Here is a 22,693-nt window from a genome sequence, read left to right on the forward strand (position 1 = left end):
AAAGTGGAAGAGCGATGGAAGAGGTCAGAGGAGGGATGTGATGGTGGAACCAAGGTCGTAGTGATGCACTATGAGAAGGCTCCCCTCCATTGCTGGCTTCCAAGACGGAGGAAGGAGGCCACGTGCCCAGCAAGGTGGGCAGCCTCTCGAAGCTGGAAAGGGCAAGGAAATGGATTCCCCCCCTAGAGCCTCCAGAAAGGAACGCTGCCCTCCTGGATTTTTGCCCAGTGGGACCCACATCAGACTTTTAACCTACAGAAGATAAATTTCCGTTGTTTTAAGTCACTAAGTTTATAATAGTTTGGTCTAGCACCAATTGAAAATTAGTACAATGTTAAATATTAATTTCATTCATTCAAGAAAGATAAAGCCAAGGTTGTTGAAGTCGCAAATTTAAAACTGTACTTTTTGAGGAAGTCTATCCTAATCACCCCCAAATGCCTCTCAGTATTTATTTCTCCTCAGTGCCTATGTACTCGATGGATATTGCTTATCATTTGTTGCTACTTTATAACTGTGTTAATATCATTTCCTGGGCATGTATTTTTCCTCCGATTCAAAAGGCTCTTCAGAAGTAGGAGCCATATATTCATTCCCTAGGTATTTGCTGCCAGAGGTAACAGGCTTCATTCTATAAATGCCTGATCACTAACATCTTAGATTATGGGTTACTTGAGGCAGACTATGTGCTTGGCTTTCTACAGCTCACTTCTCAGAAATGTTTTTAAAACTTTCATTTCAGCTTTACATGTAAGCACCTTAAAAGCCTCTAAAAAATCTGACCTGATTAGTAAATATTTAGAAAGTGGACTTACTACACTTTAATTCCATTGGATACTACACTTTTATTCCATTGGTCCCAAACAATTTAGTAAGGTTTTATGTTTTTCCAGAATTTTATGTTTGACAATTTCAAGAATGGTATATATCTTCATCCACACAGATGCTAAGACTGGGGAGTTGAGGTAGGAAGATGTCTGGTCTGGACTGGGGAGAAAGGAGAGTCTGGACATCCCCCTATCTTGGGTACAAAGAGGCCTCACAGCTGCTGAATCTGAAAGCGACTATTTGGAGCGCAGTCTGTTTTGGTGTCGAGTATCAAAATTAGCACAGACACTTAAATAAGCTAGAATCACCAGGGTACTCTTGGAAGCCATTGCTACAATTTCTAGGCTCTACCAGAATTAAAGAAAAGTAAGCAAATAAATTAGAGGCCAGTTGGAAATGAGAGGATTTGGCATCTTCGTAACCCTGGGGAAAAAAAGAAAAGCTGACGTGTAAATGGGGTTCTGGGCAAGTAACCACATGGCCGGATGCCCTTCTCCCAGAGGCGGGCCCAGCCCAAGCCCCTCAAGTCAATTGCTTTTATCTGGCCGCTAGAAGCCTTCAAAAAGGTGCTTACCCTGGTTTCTCCAAACATAAAACTGGGGCAGTGGGATTTGCCGTTTCTGTGTAGTCTAGGCCTGTGGTGAGGATTAATTAGTGTTTTTAAAGTGCTGTGGGTTTGGTTTGGTTTATTTATTTTCTCAGGATGAAAGCCAGCGCGCCAGCACCAAGTGTTAACAGCGAAGGCTTGATGTATGTTACTTGAGATGCATTGTGTGAAGTGGGGTGGATGGGAAACGAGGCTTGTGGGACTGCCTCCGGCGTCCAAAGGGCCACGTTTCCAAACACACTTTAGTGCTCCCTGAAGGGAAGGAGGCAGAAGAAAAGCCTTTGGAAATTAAAAAAGGAGAAAAGTTACCTGTATTTAGACTCTGTGATCGAGGCCATGTACCAACCCACACCAAAAAATATTCGACGAGCCGCTAAAGACAAATACTGGCAGCGAAAGAAGACGCAAAATTCTGCTGACTTTGTGCCAAGCTGTAAAATGAGCTTCTACACTTGATAAAGAGAAAGAATCTCAACTCAGGGTATCGGGGCTAACAGCTGAGGAGAAATGCTGTCACATGCCAGCTTCCCTGACCCAGGACAGGCAGGCGTGGGGACCAAGAACTCTGGTGCGGCCCCCACTTCCACTTACTAAGAACCCAGCAGCTTTCCAGATGTTACCATCTCACCAGAACCCTCTAATCTGGGTTTTAAAAATAAATCATTATGGCTTTATTCCAAATTATGGAAGTAATATGTGCTCACTACTAAAAATTAAAACTGCAGCAGTACAGAACATAAAAAGTGCAGTCACTGCACCTCCAATCCCAGCAGCCAGGACATGACGTTGACTATTGTTTGGACATAGCTGCAGGAGACACTGCAACTGTTCCCAGTTTATAGCTGATGAAACAGATAACTCAAAGAACTCATCTGCTGGCTCAAAGGAAGTAAGTCAAAGCTGGAATTCAAACCCGGGCCTTTCTGATATCCCAGAATTCGGCACATTCAGTTAGGCGGCCCTATTCCCACACCCTGCTCCCTCGTCCCACCACCAATCTCAGGTGTAAGTACTACAAGGCACCGACAGGGTTTCCACAACTAGGTTTACAAAGAGGAGCTGCCGTCATCTGCAGAGTCAGCTCACATGCGCAAGGTTAGTGTCATGACTAGATCTGTTTTCCCAGCCTCTTGGAAATGTGAAATCCTCCATCAGCATGCTGTTATTTGAGGGAGATGACTGTACTTTTCCCACAGAACCAGTGCAGAACAGAAAGCACAGAGACCCCTGAAGTCAGTAGCTCATGACTTCCATGTGAGGCCCGGACCTGGAGAGCCCTGAGTTCCAGGGCTGTGATTTATCAGTTGTGTGTGACCCTGTGCCTCAGTTTCTCCATCTGGATTACAAAGCGAGTGGATGAACCGACTGCCAAGGTGCCTTCTAGCTGCTAGTATTCCACACAGTGATGGGCGACCTCATTAAGAGCTGGTGGGCCTCATGCGCCCCACCTAACTTTTTTTCATTCTGCTCGATAACTCATTTCAGGTTGAAGGATAGAAAGTGGCTCTGCGTTGCCACTTCTCAAATATGCCCAGAAAGAAATGAAAGTGCTTTGAAAATGATGTATGATCCTATTGTTCTTGTAGATTTATTCCAATTAAATGAATGGATGATAACCATCTTAAACGACTCATTTGTTAGCACGCAGTCTTTCCGTTTGTAGAAATCTCCTATTCAGGGGGCATCAAGAGAGCTGTGCAGATGAAACCTTGCCCTCCTTGGAGCTTTCAGCTCTGGATGGGGAAACACACGAATCTAAATAACTGCAGTATGAAGAAGCAAGAGCTCAGTGTCCCAGGATGCTCCGGAGAGATTCAAGGGGCTCAAATTTGGAGGGACCAGGAAGGGCTTCATGAGTAGCAGGGATGTGAACTGGGCCCTCAAGAAGGGTCAGAGAAGCCAAGGAAGACAGCGGAGGCATTGCAGCGGTGCTGAGGGCTTGACTCAGCGGAATGACAGAGGGTGTAGGATGCAGGCTAAGGAGGCTGCGTGTGGCCGCGGGCCATTGGGAACCACTGACAGCTGTCAAGCAGGGACGTGGGAGGCTGTGCCTGTGTCCCCTTCTAACCAAACCCACAGCCTAAATGACCTCCAGCACCTACAACCCTACCGAGCACATCGAGGGCCGTCGGCATCCACTCAATAATCCCCTTGGAAATGGCAAGCTAGTGTCAGGAAACGGATTTGAATTTGCTCTAAAGGGGAAACAGAGAGCAGCTCCAAGCATGCAAACCTGGATGACTCTTGGACCTCGGGCACGGAGTTGGCAATGTTACCAGAGAGAATGCGTGCATGGGAGAGGAGAGGGGGCGAAGGCCGTTCTTGCAGCCTGTAATCATGAGCAGAAATAGCATCTCATTATAACCTTTAAAGAGAAGAGGCCCTTTAAATGAAATGGTAACAAAGCTGCAGAGAATCACTTTGAAGACTTGGCCTTTGGTGTGGAAAATGCTACCATCTGTCAGGGCCCTTCATCTACAATCAAGCTTCCACCAGCAGAATCTGAGTGCTTCTTACGTGTGCCTGTGTGTCAGGTACCCACGTACACGTTACACAGTGGGATTGGACGTGAGAATTCTAACGATTCCACGTCTGGCTTCCAAGGTGAGTTGCGGCTGCAGACGGAGCAGTGTCTTAACCTCAGAGCAGCCCAGGTCAAGGCTGGGGCCTGTGGCAACCTAATGCTTTTTCTCTAAGGCAATCTCATGCCTTTGAAATCATTTCTCCTCCTGGTTTGAGGCAGGCAGACTAGAACTGAGGGGAGCCACGGAGTCTGGGGCTGGAGAGCCTCAGAACCAGGCAGAGCTGAACTCATACCTGCAGGACCTCGGAGCCTAACCTGGGGTCACAGCTGCTCCCCACCACTTTGGATGTTTCCAGGCTTTCCTATAAATCAGCTTAAACGGTACTATCCTGCTCCCTCAGGCTCTCCCACAGGTTCCCTCCACAGCCCATCCGGGATTGCTGGAGAAAGACACTGTGTAGGTCAGCCTGCTAGAAAGAAATATGTTATGGTAGGGGGCACAGAGATAAATAATTCTTAGGAACTATTCTTAGAAAGGAAGGAGGGAAGAGAAAAAGGTACTAACTGAACAGAGACCAAAACATGTCCATCCAAGGTCACCTCAGAGCAGAGCCTGTAAGGTTGAATAACAGGTTTCCTCAAAGAACACAGGAAAGCAATTACAGCCACACGTGTGACACCAGCCATGGTGGGTGAGGGCAGGGTATTGAGATAAAAGCTGAGCCAGATTTGGGCTACTGAGAGGACCAGTGCCCAATGTAACGAAGAAAAGGGAAGTTTCCAGAGAGGCAGGAATGGGAACAGAGCACAGAGAAGACACCAAGAAGAAGCAGGGCCCTAGACTCAGAGGGGAAGTCAGGTCGAGCCGAGACCAGAGGTGGGGGCTTCATAAACACATATGTGTCTGTCAAGGTTGGAGGGGTGGGGTGGGGTGGGGAACAAAGGAGTGAGTGGCCAAGGCCACATCATCTCTTGGCTGATATTTTCAATTAGGGGAAGGGTGGGGTGGGCATTTATATGTTGGGCACAGAGTTTCAAACATTTGTATGTGATCATGTTAATTAAAATAAAAAGTAGCTTGTGACTCATATTTTTTAGGCACAAAATGTGGGCCACAGGTTCAGGGATAAGAGGAGAGTGTGAATTGCCATCTGGAGGCACTTTTAGCTTCAAGAAAGGCTAAGAGACAATAAAACAAAGACTTTAACCTGTTGATCTATTCATCACTCATTAACAAACACTTACTGAGAACTTAGTAAGATGGTGGGCTTTGTGCAACACGCTGGGAAGAGGGCAGAGAATGAAAAAGATAGAGACCCTGTCTTCATGGAGTTTCTATGCTTTTTCTTTGGCTTTACATTTTATTTATTTTTAATTTTTTTTAACTGTGGTAAAATAGACATAAAATTTACTATCTTAACCATTTTTCTTAGGTGGTATGCATTTTATTACTATTATTTTTTTATTGAAGGATAGTCGTTTTACAAGGTTGTGTCAGTTTCTGGTGTATAGCATAATGTTTCAGTCATACATATGCATAAATTCCTTTTCATTTTCTTTTTCATTATAGGTTACTACAAGATAATGAATATAGTTCCCTGTGATATACAGGAGAAGCTTGCTGTTTATCTCTGTTACATACAGCAGCTAGTATCTGCTAACCATTTTTAAGTGTGCAGCTCAGTGGCAGCAAGTGCACTCACACTGCTGGGCACCGTCGCCACCATCCGTCTCCAGAACTCTTCTCATCTTGTAAGACTGAAACTCTGGACACATTAAAGAGTGATACCTCCACTCCCCTCTCCACCGTACCCCTGGAACCCACCATTCTACTTTCTGTCTCCATGATTTTGACTACTCGAGGTACCGCATATAAGTGGAATCACACAGTATTTGTCATTTTTGGTGACTGGCTCATTTCATTTCCCATACTGCCCTCCAGGTTTATCCCTGTTGCAGCATGTGTCAGAACCTCCTTTCTTTTTAAGGCTGAATAACATTGCACTGTGTGTATGTACCACATTTTGTTCATCCACTCCTCTGTCAATGAACACTTGGGTTGCTTGCACCATTTGGCTATTGTGAATATTGCAGTTCATGTCCCTGCTTTCAGTTCCTTTGGGTATACATCCAGGTATGAAATTGCTGGATCACATGATAATTCTATTTTTAATTTTTTGAGGACCTGCCATACTGTTTTCTACGGAGGCTGCACCATTTTACATTGCTATCAGCAGTGCACAAGGGTTCCAATTTCTTCACAACCTCATCAATAGTTGTTATTTTCCTTCCTTCCTCCCTGAAGCCATTCTAATGGGTATGATCTATGGTTCTTTGGACCTCTTTATGCTTTATTGCAGAATCTCCTGATCTGTGGGAGATCCTATAACCTCTGGGGTGTGTGTGTGTGTGTGTGTGTGTGTGTGTGTGTACATCAGTCTTTTGGGAATAATTTTACTATTACATACTACCAAGGGTATGTAGCCATGAAAAAAAACCCTAACTCCACCAGTAGGAAGGGCTCTGTGGGTGCCGTATATCTTAGAATAAGAGGGAGGTGGTGCAGATGCTAAAACCTAAGAGGCCAGCTTTTGAGGGGATATGGTACTACTTAGAAAGTAGGGCTTCCCTGGGGAAATTCCTACGAGTCATAAGAGGAGGAGACACTATTCCACCACTGCCAACAAGACCCACTAAAGGAGAGGGAGCAGATGGCAAAGTGGATTGATGCAGTGATATTTTAGAACAAGGATCAGAAAGGTGGGCAGGATGTGGTAATAACAAAATCATATAATAATTCACATTACTCTAGCACTTAAACGTTTCTAACATTTTCACTTGTATTCATCTATTTACACCCATGCCTTTGGCTATACGTGCACATTTCCCAGCAGAGTGAAAAGGGGAGAAACTGAGTAAGTAGCTTTGCTCCTTTGAGGTCCGAACATACAAAGCCCCACAGAATGCGGAAGTTGGAAGGGGCCTTAGAGATCACGTAATCCAGTCCTCACTTCATAGACGAGGGAGCGAAGAAGTGGCCTTTGGGAAGGGGGAGGGGGATCCTACTCTCTTCTCCCGTAAGTAAGTACAAATTGTCTAGGAAGTGCTGGAGTTAGAAACCAAAGAAATGTGTCTGTGGTAACACTAACTCCATTGCCAGTCCTAATTTATGCCCTGGATTGACTCTTCTGATTTTATTCCACAAAAGCCTTTAGAGCATATTCATAAAACAGATTCTGTGAACATGACTTGCAGACTTGGTGTCCTATAAACGTGTATTTTCTTATAGCTGGATTTAATTTCCCCCCACCAATTAATTGCACAGAAAAGGAAATGGGCTTGTGTCAGCAACCTATAAAGGAGCTGAATCCCACAAGTAGCTCCCCTCTTTTCTAATTCTGCCACACAGTGGATTGAAATGGATATAAAAACTGGGCAGAAAAGGCACACCACAGTGATGCCCACGTGTGAGGAGGGGGGTGTGGCACGTCGCTGCCCGCAGGCAGACAGTAGAGAATGTCCTGTTTTGTGGACCAACAGTGGATGTGGTGCTATGTCAATGCCGGGGCCCTGACAACATCCCTCGTTACACACAGGAGTCAGAGCAAGAGTTCCCAAGCTGGCAGGGAAGGCCAACAGGAAGGCCTGGAATGGCTTCAAGAAGGGGAGAAAGAGCAGCAGGCGGCCGGAAAGCACCCCGACAGCAGCAAAGGGTCTCAGTAAGTCCATCAGTTAACTGGTGGGAAACTGAGTCCAAGAAAACAAAAGACCGTACAATCTATGAGCGACAAGACTAGGACGGTGGTCTATTCTGATTTCCATGCCCTAGTTCTCACACTGGAGAAAATTTTCACCTGTGCTGGCACTTTGCTGGAGGCACTTTAGGGAAGACTGGCAAAAATCCTAGCAGGTTATACCAGGAACCCTGTGGCAAGCAGCACTTCGGCCACCAGGTCACACGGGAATGTAGTTCTCCAGCTCCCATTCTGATGCCAAGACCAAATACAGCTTAGTGAGTGAAGGGGCACATGGCTTTTCATTTGTAGATGAAACTTAGTGGGTGAGGACAGCTTACAATCATTGTAATGCGGGCAGCATATTCAGCACTTCCCTGGTTGCTGTACTGAGCTCTGCAGTGCACTGAATTACTCAGAAGTTTTAAAAACCATTCCTGCCTCCCCTCTATTCCCTTCTGGCCACTCTGAGGGATTCTGATACGACTGACCCCTGGTTAAGAACCGCTGCTCTAGCGAGCCAGTTACTGACTGGGATGTGTCACCGCCCTAGGTGTGCTGGGGCAGAGAGAAGTTTAAACCACTGGCGTGGCTCCACAGTAACTAACTGTAGGTCTGTGATCCTCTTACACAGCTGATCAAATCATTTCCTGGCACTTCTAGAACAATTCTTCTAGACCAATAGAAATGCAATGCAAATTACACGTGCAATTTTGAATTTTCTATTAAGCACATTAAAAAAGGAAAAAGAAATTGATGAAATTAATATCAGAATATTTTAGCTCAATATATCCAAAGTATTGCCATTTCCACAAGTAATAAATCTGTATTATATTTTTCATTCTAAGTTTTCAAAATCTGATGTGCATTTTACACTTACAGCACAGCTCAACCCACAATTAGCCACATCTCAAGTGCTCAAGAGTCACACAGGGCTAGCGGCTGCCATACGGGTACATATGACTACCCTTTGCCTCTCTCACTGACATATTTTACTCCAGTAGAAATAGAAAATTCTCCATCCTATGGCCATTCCTACCTATCTCAGGGCACTTTCCTTTCCAAGTCTAATGATCCTCTCTGGTCTTTATTCCATCCCAGCTCTCCTCCAATTGTCCATTCAGTCATAAGTAGTCATTACTGAGCACTGACCAAGTGCTGGGTGTTTGTGTTAACTTAGGAGGATGTGAAGATAAATCCGACACAGACTCTGACTTCCAGAGGCTCTCAGCAAATTCACCAAATTCTCTTGTATGTTGTGAATGCTCTACAGAGATACATATGAAGGGTGCACAGAAGAAGGAAAAAGAGCTTCTTCTGAGGCTTCTGGAAAGCACTCACAGAGATAGGGCACTTGGACTGGGTTTTAAGGGATAAGGAAAATTGTGGCGAGGCCGGGAAAGGTGTTTCAGGCATCGGGAAAAGCATATTTAAGACATAAGTATGATGATCTGCATGCTTGGGAATGACAAGTGTCTAGTAGGGCAAGAAGATGGTAGGGAGGGCCTGGAGTGAGGCTGGCAGGGTGAGCTGGGCCTCGAATGCCCGATGACACATTCAGGATTACTGTGGGCTCCTTCTCTGGGTGGGGAAATCATAAGGCCATAAGCACAGATTGGAGAGGACAAAAGAATAAGAAGACCATCAACCACGGGGTAGCAGCATGTCTGGAAAGAAGGGGCTGTGAGCACCCAAGTGAAAGGAGGGAGTGTGAGGAATTATTTTCTGAAGACAGAATGCATCTCATGATTAAGCATTAGGATGGAACGTGGGCAAAGGGCCTAGGTAAGAATTTTCAGGGCCTAAGTCACGATGTAGGGGCATTAGGGCCCCCGTGTGGTATTCACACAGGACTATTACAACCTGTGGGATATGACAGCACCAAATAGTCTCTTTTCCTGCAGGAAGTAACAGGGTTCCCTAGGGGTTAATTTAGGCAGGAGGCAGAATCTAGCTAAGTTTTGGGATTGCCAGGGAAGTCATGGGTTTATGAGACCCAGCAGGTCTGGGCAGCACCTGGCCAGCCTGATCAGATGATGCGCTTGCTTATCTGACCTTGAGTTTTCTGGAAGGAGGCTCTGACACTCTCAGGTAGGGACAGGGCAATAACAACACGACATTTACAGTAAGAAGGAGCCTCTGAGATCCCATGGGTTCTCCTTTTATAGATGGGAAAGCGGAGGCACGGAGAGGGAAATGCTTATAAGGTCACAGAGCTAATAAGTGGCATTCACTCTGTGGCACCAAAGCCACAGCGAGACTGGTACAACAGGCACCATGGAGAACCGTCTGCCTGTATAGCAAACTCACGTGGAAAAAGAGAACGTTAGGCTAGAGACACCCTAGATAATACAATTGTCTTTGTGAGCCAGAGAGATTTAATTTAGTAGCAATATACAAGGTACTCACACGGCGAAATGTCTACAAAGTTTGGGTCGATATTATGCAGCAGCTCCATTCTGGGGGATGGGCTTCCTTCACTAGGAAAAAAAAAATTTAGGAAATGTTAATTTCCTTTCTCAAATGAGTATGAATGATTTTAATACCTCCTTTCCTTGTACTTACAGGAAATGACAAGTGAGCCAGTTAACAACTTTGTCAGGAATTCAGAGGTCTCTGAAATCTGTGGCTGGTGCATCTTTTAAGTAGTCATCACTTGTCTACATTATCATCACGACTGAACATCCACATAACAACTCCAGTGTCAGTTTTTTAAAAATTGAGTCCTGTGGCCCTTCACAATAAATAACGTGGCTACATTTGAACAGGACCATTCATTACAGCAGTGAAATGAGAACTCAAGTCATCCAGCATAGACTTTACACAGAACCCTCACAGGGAAACGAAGAAAGAGCGTCTGATAAGACGCCAGCGCCAATATCACAGATGCAACATGCCTTTTAAATATTAGCCTGGATGAGAAAAATGAATGCCTTCCATATCTAAATTTACTAGGTGAAACTTAATATGTAATACAAACACATGTTAAGTAGTTCTATCTTATTAGATTTTTTACAAAGTGCACGTACAAATACAACCACAACCTATGTTAGTGTTGAAAAGAAACCTGGAGCTCACTTAGTCCAATGCCCTCACATTACAGATGAGAAAGGCACATAGTAAGTTATCGGCCAAAAACTGGGCTGTGGGTGTTCTTTAAAAATGGGGAGCATAAACACCATGAGATGTATGCGGGATGTGCATGAAACACCCGGGTCACCTTGCTACTACAGACTCAGTCTTATGGAAGAAGTTATTAGACATAACTGCTATCATTTTTGCTGGGATCACTGTAGTTTGGTAGCATAGTCTGAAGTCAGGGAGCGTGATTCCTCTAGCTCTGTTCTTCTTTCTCAAGATTGTTTTGACTATTCAGAGTATTTTGTGTTTCTACACAAATTTAAAATTTTTTTGTTCTAGTTCTGTGAAAAATGCCATTGGTAATTTGATAGGGATTGCATTGAATCTGTAGGTTGCCTTGGGTAGTATGGTCATTTTAACAATATTTATTCTTCCACTCCAAGAACACAGTATCGCTTTCCATCTGTTAGTGTCATCTTCCGTTTTTTTCATCAGCATCTTGTACTTTCAAAGAACAAGTCTTTTGCCTCCTTAGGTAGGTTTATTCCCACATGTTTTATTCTTTTTGATGAGATGGTAAATGGAATTGTTCCCTTGAATTCTCTTTCTAATGTTAAGATATTTTAAAGCAGTACATAACTTGTGAAAATTTTATGTTCCCACAAAAACATTTAAAAGTATAACAAGGAGAAAACTCAGATCTCAGATTTACAGAGCAGGATCACTGGAGGTGGAACCCAGGCATCAGTATGGGTTTTTTTGAACTCCCAGATGATCCCAACATTCCAGCAGACAAGACTGCAAACCACTGATCTGAGGCAGTGCTTCTCAAACTTCAGATCACTTGGGGAACTTGTTAAACTATGAAGTCTCATATATTAGAGCCAGAGGTTGGGGGAGCCCAGGAATCTACATTTTTAACAGGTTCCCAGGTGATATGTTGTTGTTCCTGGTCTGAGGACCACACTTTGATTAGCAAAATTGGGAGAAATCTCCTGGAGTCCTCTTACTTGGGATCAGAACTCTTCTTAGGAGTTTCCTAAATTAGAAATTCATTTGGATTAGAGCTGATTCTAGAGCACGAGTCTCAATCTTGGCTACACGATGCAATCACCTGGGGAGCTTTAAAAAATACTAATGCTTGACTTACACTGTAAGAGAGTGATCTCATTGATCTGGGGTTCAGCCTGGGGCAAAAAGATTTATAAAAGTACCCAAGTTGATTTTTTTTCAAATTAGCTTTCGAATTTACAAACCATATGACTCATAATGTTTTCAAGGTACATCCATATTGTAGCATGTATCGGTACTTTCTTCCTTTATATGGCTGAATAACATTTCATTGTATGGAGAGAACATATTTTCTTTATCTACTCATCATTTGATGGACATTTGAGTTGTTTCCACTTTTTCCACTATTATGAACAATGCTGTTGTGTTTATTCATGCATAAGTTTTTGTACGGACATTTGTTTTCATTTCTCTTGGGTATATACCTAGGAGTGGATGCACTACATCACATGGTAACTCTATATTGAACCTGTTAAGGACCTGCTAATCTGTTTTCCAAAGCAGCTGCACCATTATACACTGTTACCAGCCATGCATGAGCATTCCAATTTCTCCACATCCTCTCATTAATGACACTGATTAATGTCTGTCTTTTTGATTACAGCCATCCTTGTTGGTATGAAGTGATACCTCATTGTGGTTTTGATTTACATTTTCCTTTTCATGTGCATATTGACCATTTGTATAGTTTCTCTGGAGAAATGTCTAGTCAGATCCTTTGCTCATTTTTAAATTGAGCTATTTGTCTTTTTATGATTGAGCTGCAAGAATTCTTAATATATTCTGGATGTGAGTTCCATATCAAATACACGATTTGTTAATATTTTCTCCAATTCTGCGGGTTGTTTTTTGTTTTTTTGATGGTATCATTTGCAGAACAAAAGTTAAAAATTTTCACGTAGTACAACTTAACTATTTTTTCTTTCATTGCTTTTGGTATTTTATCTAAGAAACCACTGGCTAATCCAGGCATAGAGATTTACTCCTAATTTTTCTTCTAAGATTGTTACAGTTTTAGCTCTTATATTTATGTCTATGATCCACTTTAAGTTAATCTTTGTGTATTCTGTAAGGTAGGGATCCCATTTCTTTCTTTTGCCTGTGAATATCTAGTTATCCCACTAATGTTTATTGAAAAAATCATTCTTGCCCAGTTGAACTATCTTGGCATCCTTTAAAAAAATGCAGCTGATCCTAACACGCAGCTTAAGAGGAAAACCACTAATCTCAAGCCTTGCTGTATGATGTTACCACATTTGAGTATATGTTCTACATTCTTGATTTTTTTCTGTAGAGCAAAAGATGGATGTCTAGCTTTCAGGGTGTTGATGTAATGAGCCCAGATATAATGATAATGGCTTCCCCTTGAAAGGAAGTCTTAGTTTCTCAGAATATACCTTAAGAAATCTAGCGATAACTTCCTACAATCAGTCCCTTTATATGCCCCAGTTAGGGATAGAAGTATCTTAAACACAAATTTTTAGCATATGATACAATTTCTTCCTTAAAGTTGTGTATACCAAAGTGAGCTGGAGGGGAAAAAAAAGTATTTTGAATACTTATAACACAGTTTTCAGCAATATCACTGTATGATCATTACAATCCAATTGAATAAATAATGGCCTCATCAAACTCATAAAATGTTTACAAGATTGATCATTGCTATGTTATAACACGTGTTAACTTTTACCTTCTACATGTATCTATGTATTTATAGGTAATGCTTCAATTACTGTGGTATTTCACGATTCTTTTGTACATCATACTTTCCCAAAGTTTCATTTCCATACAACCGAAGCACTAGGAATTGGACAATGTCAATTACTTCAATAGTTTATGGTCTTCCTTCCACCAATTCTGAGGGCCTCACTCTCTCGTGGGCAGCCCTGCGCTGTCTTTAAGAGCGTGGCCTTTCAGGGTTTGCATCTAAACTCCACAAGGTTATATAAACTGGAGCCTTGTTCTTCTCACTAGCAGGAGGTGGATAAAAGTACCTACGTACAGGATTGTTTTGCAAATTATATGAGGAAACACATGTAAAGTGCTTGGGATGGAATAAGTGCTGAATAAGCCAGTAGCTTAAAAACTTAGATACAGATACAAGAATAATATGTAGATATGATGGAACATGAGTATTTCTATCCATTCCTCTTGCTGGTAAGAGTTCCCCTTATGAAATACACTGGTGTAGCTATAACGTTAATTTCTAAGACATATTATGATATCCTCTTCCATGGGAGGGTCTCTTATTAGAAAAGTATCAGTGTCAAATATAGCTAAATCACAGTCCACTCATGAACTGCATATAAAAAACATAGACTGCAATCTGTTATCTAGGATTTCCCATTTTTTGGATTAAGCATGTGGTATAGTTTAGCTGTATAAGTGATATCATCTCTATTAGACTGTTGATTGCATTTGTAAAACTTAAATCTCTGAATAATGACCGATGATGTTCATGGAAAAGGACTTTTCAATAAGCACGCAAGTCCATGAAATGCCTTGGTTTTATTATGGCAAGAAAATGGGTGTTTTTATTAGGGCACATGTTTGGGCTCCAGGCTGAAAGGAACAAAGCAGAGCCCTCTAATCAGCTTCTTTAAGGCAGGCACCTAGCGGAGTGTTCAGAGGCCCTTCCTTCTGCACAGTGCTCACTGCCCACCCCAGCACGCACTAATGGTCATGGCAGTAAGGACAAAGAATTACGCAAAGAAAAAGAACTGTAACATGTTCACACTGGCCACTTAATGCAGAGACCTACCTTTAAACCAGTGAAATGGGCATGTTTCATGCACATTCATAACAACCAAGCTGGAATTAATTGTGGGCAGCAGGGGAGTTGTTTGTTTTGGCCAGACTAGTTTGAATGATAGTAGCTGGAATCTACATAGCATTTATTCTGCGCCATATACCATTTCAAATGCTTTGCATGTACCATCTCATTTAATCTTGGACATTATGATGTAGATACAACCTTGGCACAGGGCAGTTAAGTGACTTACTTAGAAGATCACGTGGTTGAGAAGGTGACAGACTTGGGGTTAGACTCAGGCAAACTACTGAATTCCCCACTCCTAACCACTATGCTAAACTGTCTCCTCAGTCAAATGTAGACATGGCCTCAGTATCTTTCTGAATGTTTCCATTCATCAAGCTTATTTTTAAGGCTCCATTAACAAATATCTCTATTAACTTCAAATGCCTCTGTTAACAAAAGAGTTAATCATTTTTTGCAATCCTCTTCTCTTAAAGATGTACAAAATGGTATATAGTTAATTGTCTCTGATTACACTTCAGTGTTCAATTTTAATTTACCCAAATTTCATGTTTTCTGGATTAGTTTAAAAAGGGGAGGGAGTAAGGATACACTGATTGGTAACTAGTTTCCAATCTGCTATAAATATTTTCTAAAAGTCTACAGTTTCAGACACTGAGATCACAGCACTGTCCATTTATAAATAGAGTTTCCAGTTTTTGACTTTCATTTTCCAACTAGTCTCAGGGTGGGGCAGTAAAACATTTTCCATAAATAAATGAAGGGCTATTATATTCCACACTTCTTTCACCACTAGCTGCTGACCATCTGTTATAAAAAAAAAAAAAAAGAGACACCCTAGAAAGCAGTATCAAATTTTTAGAAATAGAAATACCCATGGCATATTTTCTGAGACCAAATTTTGGAAAACAAAAAGTGACTGATTAAAAAATTCAAGAAACACTCACAGAGTAACATCCATCCTGTTAACCTTTTGTAAGTGTCATCATCATCCTCATCACCTTCACCTCAGGCTGCTGAGTTGTTACCATGTCCAGGCACCGTGCTAAGTGTTTTCCACATATTCTGTCACTACATCCTCACATAAGTGCCTGTGGTAGGCACCACTGATGCAACATTTCACACATGAGGAAGCTGATACTTAGAGATGTTCAGTAACTTGCCCAAGATCACACAAATAACAAAGGGACAGGACACGGGATCTGAACCGGTTCTAACCACAGGGTTCACATTCTCAAGCATTATACTATTGAAGTTCCTCGCAGGACTTATTTTCTTTGTTATATGGGTGAGGGTGATATTGTGTTTGCAGAAATTTCATGTTCCTTTAAAAAGCCATTTTAACATGCAAACATTATCATGAAAGAAGTTTAGGCACGGATATAAAATTGTAGCTAAATTTGCTGAGGAAATACATAACTTAAATTCATTCGACACAGAGTCATATATGAGGAGAGAAATTTTTCATGCACATTTTTATTAAGGAATCATTTATTTTTTTAAGTAGGCTACTTAAGCAATATGTAGTATTATTAAGAATAACTGAATCACATCCTTATTATACTCTTTTCCCATTCATCACTGAAAAATAATTGGTAGACTGTCTGGGTTAGTATCAGGGCAAACCAGCAGAACCCAATACGCCTTTTTTCCAACTTCCATTATAATCCCCAAGAAGAATTACAAAAAGATGAAAACTGGCAACAGTGTTGGAAACTAAAGAGAAGACCAGATGCCAAAGTCCTGAGGGGATTTTCACTAATGCCAATGCTGAAGAGATTAACGGCATATTCTTGGATTCTACCGTAAGAATCAAAACCTGACCCCAAAGAAAATATAAAAAGATGGATTCACTTTGTCTACCTCCAGCTATAGAACTGAGGGGCGGCATGAAATAAAAAATGGGCAGGGATCTCCCATTAGGTGTCTTCAGAGCCGGCCCATCACGCCTTCCCTCCCTCACTGCCAGCCACAAACACCAGGCCAACTTGGAAGGAATAGGAAGAAACAAGGCAGATAGGCTGCATTCTAGAATGTGATGCAGCCAGACAGAAAATATCTGAAACGACCCTCAGAACACTACATAACTGTGGACATAGGGTAGAAGCTCTTTTGTCAAAAAGGGTAAAGGAGGGAATCAAAAAAGAACACACCATTCCTTAAATATTTTGTTTTAACTTAAAAAAATATATATAGAGAGATAGATAAATAGATACAGAGATATATACATTCACTGGACTGCAAGGACTATATGCAGTTTTGAATGCAGGGCTACCAGTTGGGTTCCCTATCAACCTCATCTCATAAACCATCACAATGCTTCATCTCCAGTTTCTAGGGCTGTTTTCCTTACGCTGGAGCAAGAGCCTAAGAACAAGTGAATTTCTAGATTTCCACAGAATAATGGTGGCCATCTACATTTGAATCTTTCCACACGTTCTCCTTTAAAAAAATTTTTGAAAAGGAAAGAAAGTAAAATCACCCAACACCCAAGCTTAAAACACAAGCAGGAGACAGAATATATTTAAACTCTGGATGGATGTGAGGAAATAACCATCTAAGACCCGAACGGTCAGTACCAGGGCTCCCTCTAGGGAAGAGGTAGGCTGGGATCATGCAAAGGAGGGTGTGGGGTATGACAGGGGAAGGGACTCAGATAGTGTCTGATAAAACAAACCCCGGAAAGAGAAGGCCCCACCCCGAGTGACCAAAGGCCTGGTACCTAGTGGATCGGCTGACTGGCTACCGGGCAGTCACGAGGAAGCGGCTTGGAAGGTGTGCAGGATCTGAGCGGCAGTCAACTGGTGTCACAAAAATGTCATACAAATTGGTGCCAATCCTGAGAAAGGGAGTTGAAGAACAGGTGTCTTCTAGCAGGTGGATGGTAAGGGACAGGAGGAAGAGGCAAAAGATCAGGGTCCTACTGAACAACACAGTATCTACCATAGGATCCTAAGGAGGCAGACCAGAAAGAAAGGGGCCGCGTGAACTTTAGGCTCCACGGTCTAAAGTGTGAGACTAGAGAAACTGCACTTCCCTGCAGCCACAGAAGAAGCAGGCTCTTGAACTACAAATAACTATCCAAATCCCAGCCCCACAGATCACCTGCCATTGCAGGTCCAGGAAAGGGCTAATATACATAAACACGGACAACAGAAAGGGTTCAGCATCGAAACAAAGTTACCATAGAAGTTAAGAAAATAGCAAATGAGAATTCAAAATTTTGGCAAATGAAAATATTCTCCCACTATGGAAAAAAGAAAGCCGCAAAGCAGAAGAAAATATTTCAATACAAATTAAATATAATTAAATCAGCAACTGTTGTTATTTAAGAAAATGCCATGAATCAAACATTTATGAGCTTAGACACTGAACTAAGGGAAGAAACTGAAAGGAAAAACAAAATCTCAGAGACAAAGGGATATTGTTATATAATTGAAAGTACATGAAAACATATAATGGGTAAAACTGAAAAGGGAGAAGATGAATTCAAAATAAGGAGGAAAAAAAAGAAGTAAAAAGGCTCAGAAAGAAACTGATAAAAACAAAAGATATATAAACAAGATTCAATAATATTTATAATTGGAATCCCTGAAAAAGAAACACAAAACAATAGAATATAAATTTAAAATGATAACTCAAAAAAACTGAAATAAAAGACTTGAATGTAGAGGCCAAAAGAGCCCCACTGTGTATCTGGAAAAACTGACCAGTTTGTTCAGCTTTAAGACATATCTAGCAAGAGTCTTAGACTTTAAATAATACTAGCAGTGATAATACAAAAAACCTTCTGGATCTCCAGGCAAAAAGGCCAAGTCACTTGCACATGAAATAATATCAAGGTGACATTAAACTTATCAACAGCAACATATAAAACAAGTAAAGAGCGGGATGACATTTTCAAGAAACTCAAGGAAAGAAAAGTATAAGACAAAGATCTTCTGTCAGTTGAACTGCTTTGCTATTATCAAGGCTGTAGGAAAGGTTTTAATACACAGGCAAAGATTCAAAGAATCCTGAGAAATCTATTAAAGAATGAATTCCTCCAACAAAGAGATAATTGAGAACACTTAAGAAATGGACAAGTGGTTAGCACAGAAAATATTATTGTAGATCTAAGGCAAAAACAAAATCGTGGATAAGGACAGAAGAAAAGCATTATACGTTATAGGCTCTGACAAAGCAGAAGTAATACCACAAAAAATAAAACTGGAAGGGAAAGGGTAAAGCTGAATAAGCCATTGATTTTCTTATGGGTAATAAGTGGGAGTCGAAGATGGTGTTTAAAGCTGACAAACCAAATAGCACAACCTAAAAAGGGACTAAGAGAATTACGTAAAGATATTAGTATAATGGTGACACTAGAATAAACTATACAGTGTTCTAAATATTAAAAAACTAACAAAAGTTCAAAGACAAAAAATAAATATAATGGAACAATACCACAAAGCTAAGAATAAAAATGATAGTTACAGTAACATATAAACTCATCTACTAAAATAAAATATTTTCTGATCGGATCACAAAGAAAAACCTAATACTACACCCCAAAACTACAAAATACACATTCGTTTCAAGTCCACATGGCACAGACACTAAGAAAGTAGTGCCGAGTCTCAAATTTAGAAGGATTGAAATGATAAAAAATATGTCCTCTGGCAACAACAGAATTAAACTAGAAATCAATAATCTAACTAGAGAAAACCTGAAACATTTATAAATTAAACAACACACTTCTAAACACATAGGTCAAAGAAAAAAATCACTATTTGCACCATTTTCACCATTATACTTGGCAGTAAATTTAACACAAATTCTACCTTGTCAGATACCAAGATCGTCATCTCAACTTTCTTTATGTTTAAACCTGGGATGTTTTGCTGTAAGGGTACTTGCCAGAAGACAACAAAGAAATGTCTATAGAATCTTAAGGAGAAAAGATTTGACAACAATTCTTTGTCAAATTATTATTTATGTTTAATGCAAACAATTCAACCAAGGAGGGGTTAATACCCAAAATATACAAACAGCTCACACAACTCAATAACAACAACAACAAAAAAAATCAAACAACCCAATCAAAAAATGGGCAGAAGACTTAAACATTTCTCCACTGAAGACATACTAATGGCCAATAGGCACATGAAAAGATGTTCAGCATTGCTAATTATTAGAGAAATGCAAATTGAAACCACAATGAGTTTAACACCTCACACTGATCAGAATGGCTAACATCAAAAAGTCTACAAATAATAAATGCTGGAGAGGGTGTGGAGAATAGGGAACCCTCCTACACCGCTGCTGGGAATGTAAGTTGGTGCAGCCACTGTGGAAAACTGCAGCAGTTCTTCAAAAAATTAAAAACAGAATTACCATATGATGCAGCAATCCCACTTCTGGGTATATAAGAAAGCAGAGTCTCGAAGAGATATTGTACACCTACGTTCACAGCAACATGACTCACAAGAGCCAAAAGGTGGAAACAACACAAGTGTCCAACAATGGATGGGTGGACAAACAAAATGTAGTATATACTTACATGGAATATTAATCAACCTTAAAAAAGGAAGGAAATTCTGACATATGCTACATGAATGAACCTTGAGGACACTATGCTAAATGAAAGAAGCCAGTCACAAAAAGACAAGTACTGTAGGCTTTCACTTAGGTGAGGTATTTACAGGAGTCAAATTTGTAGGGACAGACAGTAGAAGGCTGGTTGCCAGGGGCTGGAGGGAGCGGAAGTGGAGAATTGTTCAATGACTAGAGAGTTCCAGTTTTGCAAGATAAAAAAGTTTCTAGAGATTAGCTACACAACAATGTAAAAACACTTGACACGCTGAACTGTACACTTTAAAATGGTTAAGATAGTAAATTTTATGTGTATTTTAACACAATTAAAAATAAATTTTAAAAAAAGATTAAAAAAAGAAAAATATACTGGATGGAAGAAATGGAAGATTAGGATAATAAACTTGAAGTCAAAGCAACAGAATCTATCCAAAATGAAATATAAAGAGAAAAAATAATTAAAAAACAAGAAAGAGCATAAGGAAGCAGGAGGCAACTTTAAGCCTCCAGGTGAAAAGACTGTGTACCTCCATTCTTCCCAAATTAGTTTTCATGTTTAATCTCATCCACAAGAAGCTTTTCCTTTAATTTAACAAAATAATTCCAGAGTTCGACTGAAAAATTTCAAAAGTGGGACTTGTCAAGAAGCTTTTGTAAAAGAAATATAATGGGGAGGTGGATAGCTGTATCCAGCAGATATTTAAATATACTCTAAAAGGTATATTTACAACAGATTAGATTACACCAGTGAGGTGCTACCACGAGAACAGCTAAAACAGACGGCACCAAGACAGATCATAACACTAGTAAGAACTTAAAACATAAAGTGGTACTACCAATCAGTGAAAAGGGAATATTCAACAATACTAATAATGAAATTATATTCAATAGTAATTACTCAAAAATCAGCCTGGGTTGTCATGGTAATATTTGAAATAAAGCATCATTTTAGTTCAGAGTTTCTTAACCTTTGGCCAATTAAGTATTATACTTCATTGGGCTTCAAGCTAATTGTGAAAATGGGGTGAAAAGTGACACATCCTTCCTTTAACTTTTCTCTTGAAACTGAATCCATAGGTGGGGAAAGTCTTTACAGTTTCATAAAAACTTACTGTTTTTTAACATATTTTACATCATCAGGTAATATTTGATTGTCACCACTGTCATGTTATAACATCTAGAAGAGCTCTCCATTGATTAGAAGGGAAAAACAGTCCTACCATTATGATCAGGGGTTCTGCTTTTGTTTACATAAGTTTAAGAAATACAAAATAACTTTAAAAAATTATGAAGTATGAATCCTTTGAAATATTTTGAAATAACCTATAGGCTGCTTATCAAGTTGAAAAGCAGAAATACCACACAGAATTGGAAAGAACCTGGAGAAGCCACATCCCCTAGAACTGACAAACATGCTCTGTGTCCTGGGAACAGAGTTAAAACTGAAGCAGTCAAGGAAGTCCTATGGCAAAGAACATCACCCACTCCTGAATAGCTGTTTCTTCTAAAATTTTAGTATTTTGAAGCAGGTCTAAGAGGAAGTGAGAACCATGCAACTAGCAAATCTTTGGACGCTCTCAGCACAGCTGAGAGCTCTGTTACTGCTATTATTGGCATTCCTATTTCATCAGTCCCTTTTGAAATTTTCAAAACTACCATCATTTTGAAAATGGTATTTCCAAGTAAATATCTTACTGGAAAAAAGTTCCAGAATTTTGGGCACAGATCAAGTGTCTCTGACATTTGGCTGTCCCTTTGTTTTTACTGCTTTGGAGAAGCTCCCGACGTCAGTGGGACTGGTTGCTTAAAAGTCTGTATCAGCAGGCGTGGGCGCCAGATGGGCCCCTGGTACCGAATGGACAGTTGCCCAATGCCAGGAGAAGCATCGACTTCCTCGGGGCTGGGGGTGGGGGGTGGAGTGGGGGCTTAATTATTGTTTTCAGGATCTTTGATCAAGAAATGGGAGCAGATGAGAGCACTTCTTCACTTAATAAACAGGAATTTGCTGGATTTCCAGATGAAAGTCTAGAAATGCTTGATTAGACTTTGGGCAGAAATTTTACTTTCTTTCATATAGAAAAGGAAAGCCTACTCTCTCGTGGTTTCACATACCTGGACTCTATTATTGATCATATTCTGGTTTCAGCCCTGTAGTCAACATTATGTCCGCCACTGAAGAAGGCAGAGCTCCTACTCTATTTGGGATGGGCCACTATGAGTTCAGTGTTCTCTGACACTGAGGGAAGGCCTTGTGCCATCTGGAGTTAAGAGTGACCAAACTTTTTGCAATTTCTCTGCAGGCAGAAGCAAATATGCACCCAACTCCTAAAGGTGACTTCTGATCAAGACAATCTTAAGATTGAAAGGTGGATTTATAGTCCAAAGTGTGGTGATATGGACGAACACCAATGACTTGGGCTTTGCCAAAGATATTAATAACCTCAGTGAATTTGTGGACAGAGGAAATTATTCGCAATAAATTCAGCTGTTTCTCAACTCAG

The 22,693-nt window shown here is 40.8% G+C and overlaps 1 protein-coding gene and 1 long non-coding RNA gene across 2 annotated transcripts in view; both read right to left on the minus strand.

Moving 5' to 3' along the window:
* ARSB (arylsulfatase B) overlaps window positions 1–22,693 on the minus strand; it is a 143,950-nt gene that overhangs the window by 51,493 nt on the left and 69,764 nt on the right. Inside the window, exon 6 of the mRNA XM_032474844.1 lies at window positions 10,103–10,173. Within this exon, the coding sequence (XP_032330735.1) occupies window positions 10,103–10,173 (71 nt within the window). The remainder of the gene's footprint in view (window positions 1–10,102; window positions 10,174–22,693) is intronic.
* On the minus strand, window positions 11,085–13,421 carry LOC116661932. Its single transcript, XR_004317886.1, has 3 exons — window positions 13,412–13,421; window positions 11,798–11,801; window positions 11,085–11,272 (listed from the first exon to the last, which is right to left on the minus strand). It is a non-coding gene; the product is annotated as an uncharacterized LOC116661932 (long non-coding RNA).

The sequence above is a fragment of the Camelus ferus genome, chromosome 3 (assembly GCF_009834535.1).
Source record: "Camelus ferus isolate YT-003-E chromosome 3, BCGSAC_Cfer_1.0, whole genome shotgun sequence".
Lineage (NCBI taxonomy): Eukaryota > Metazoa > Chordata > Mammalia > Artiodactyla > Camelidae > Camelus > Camelus ferus.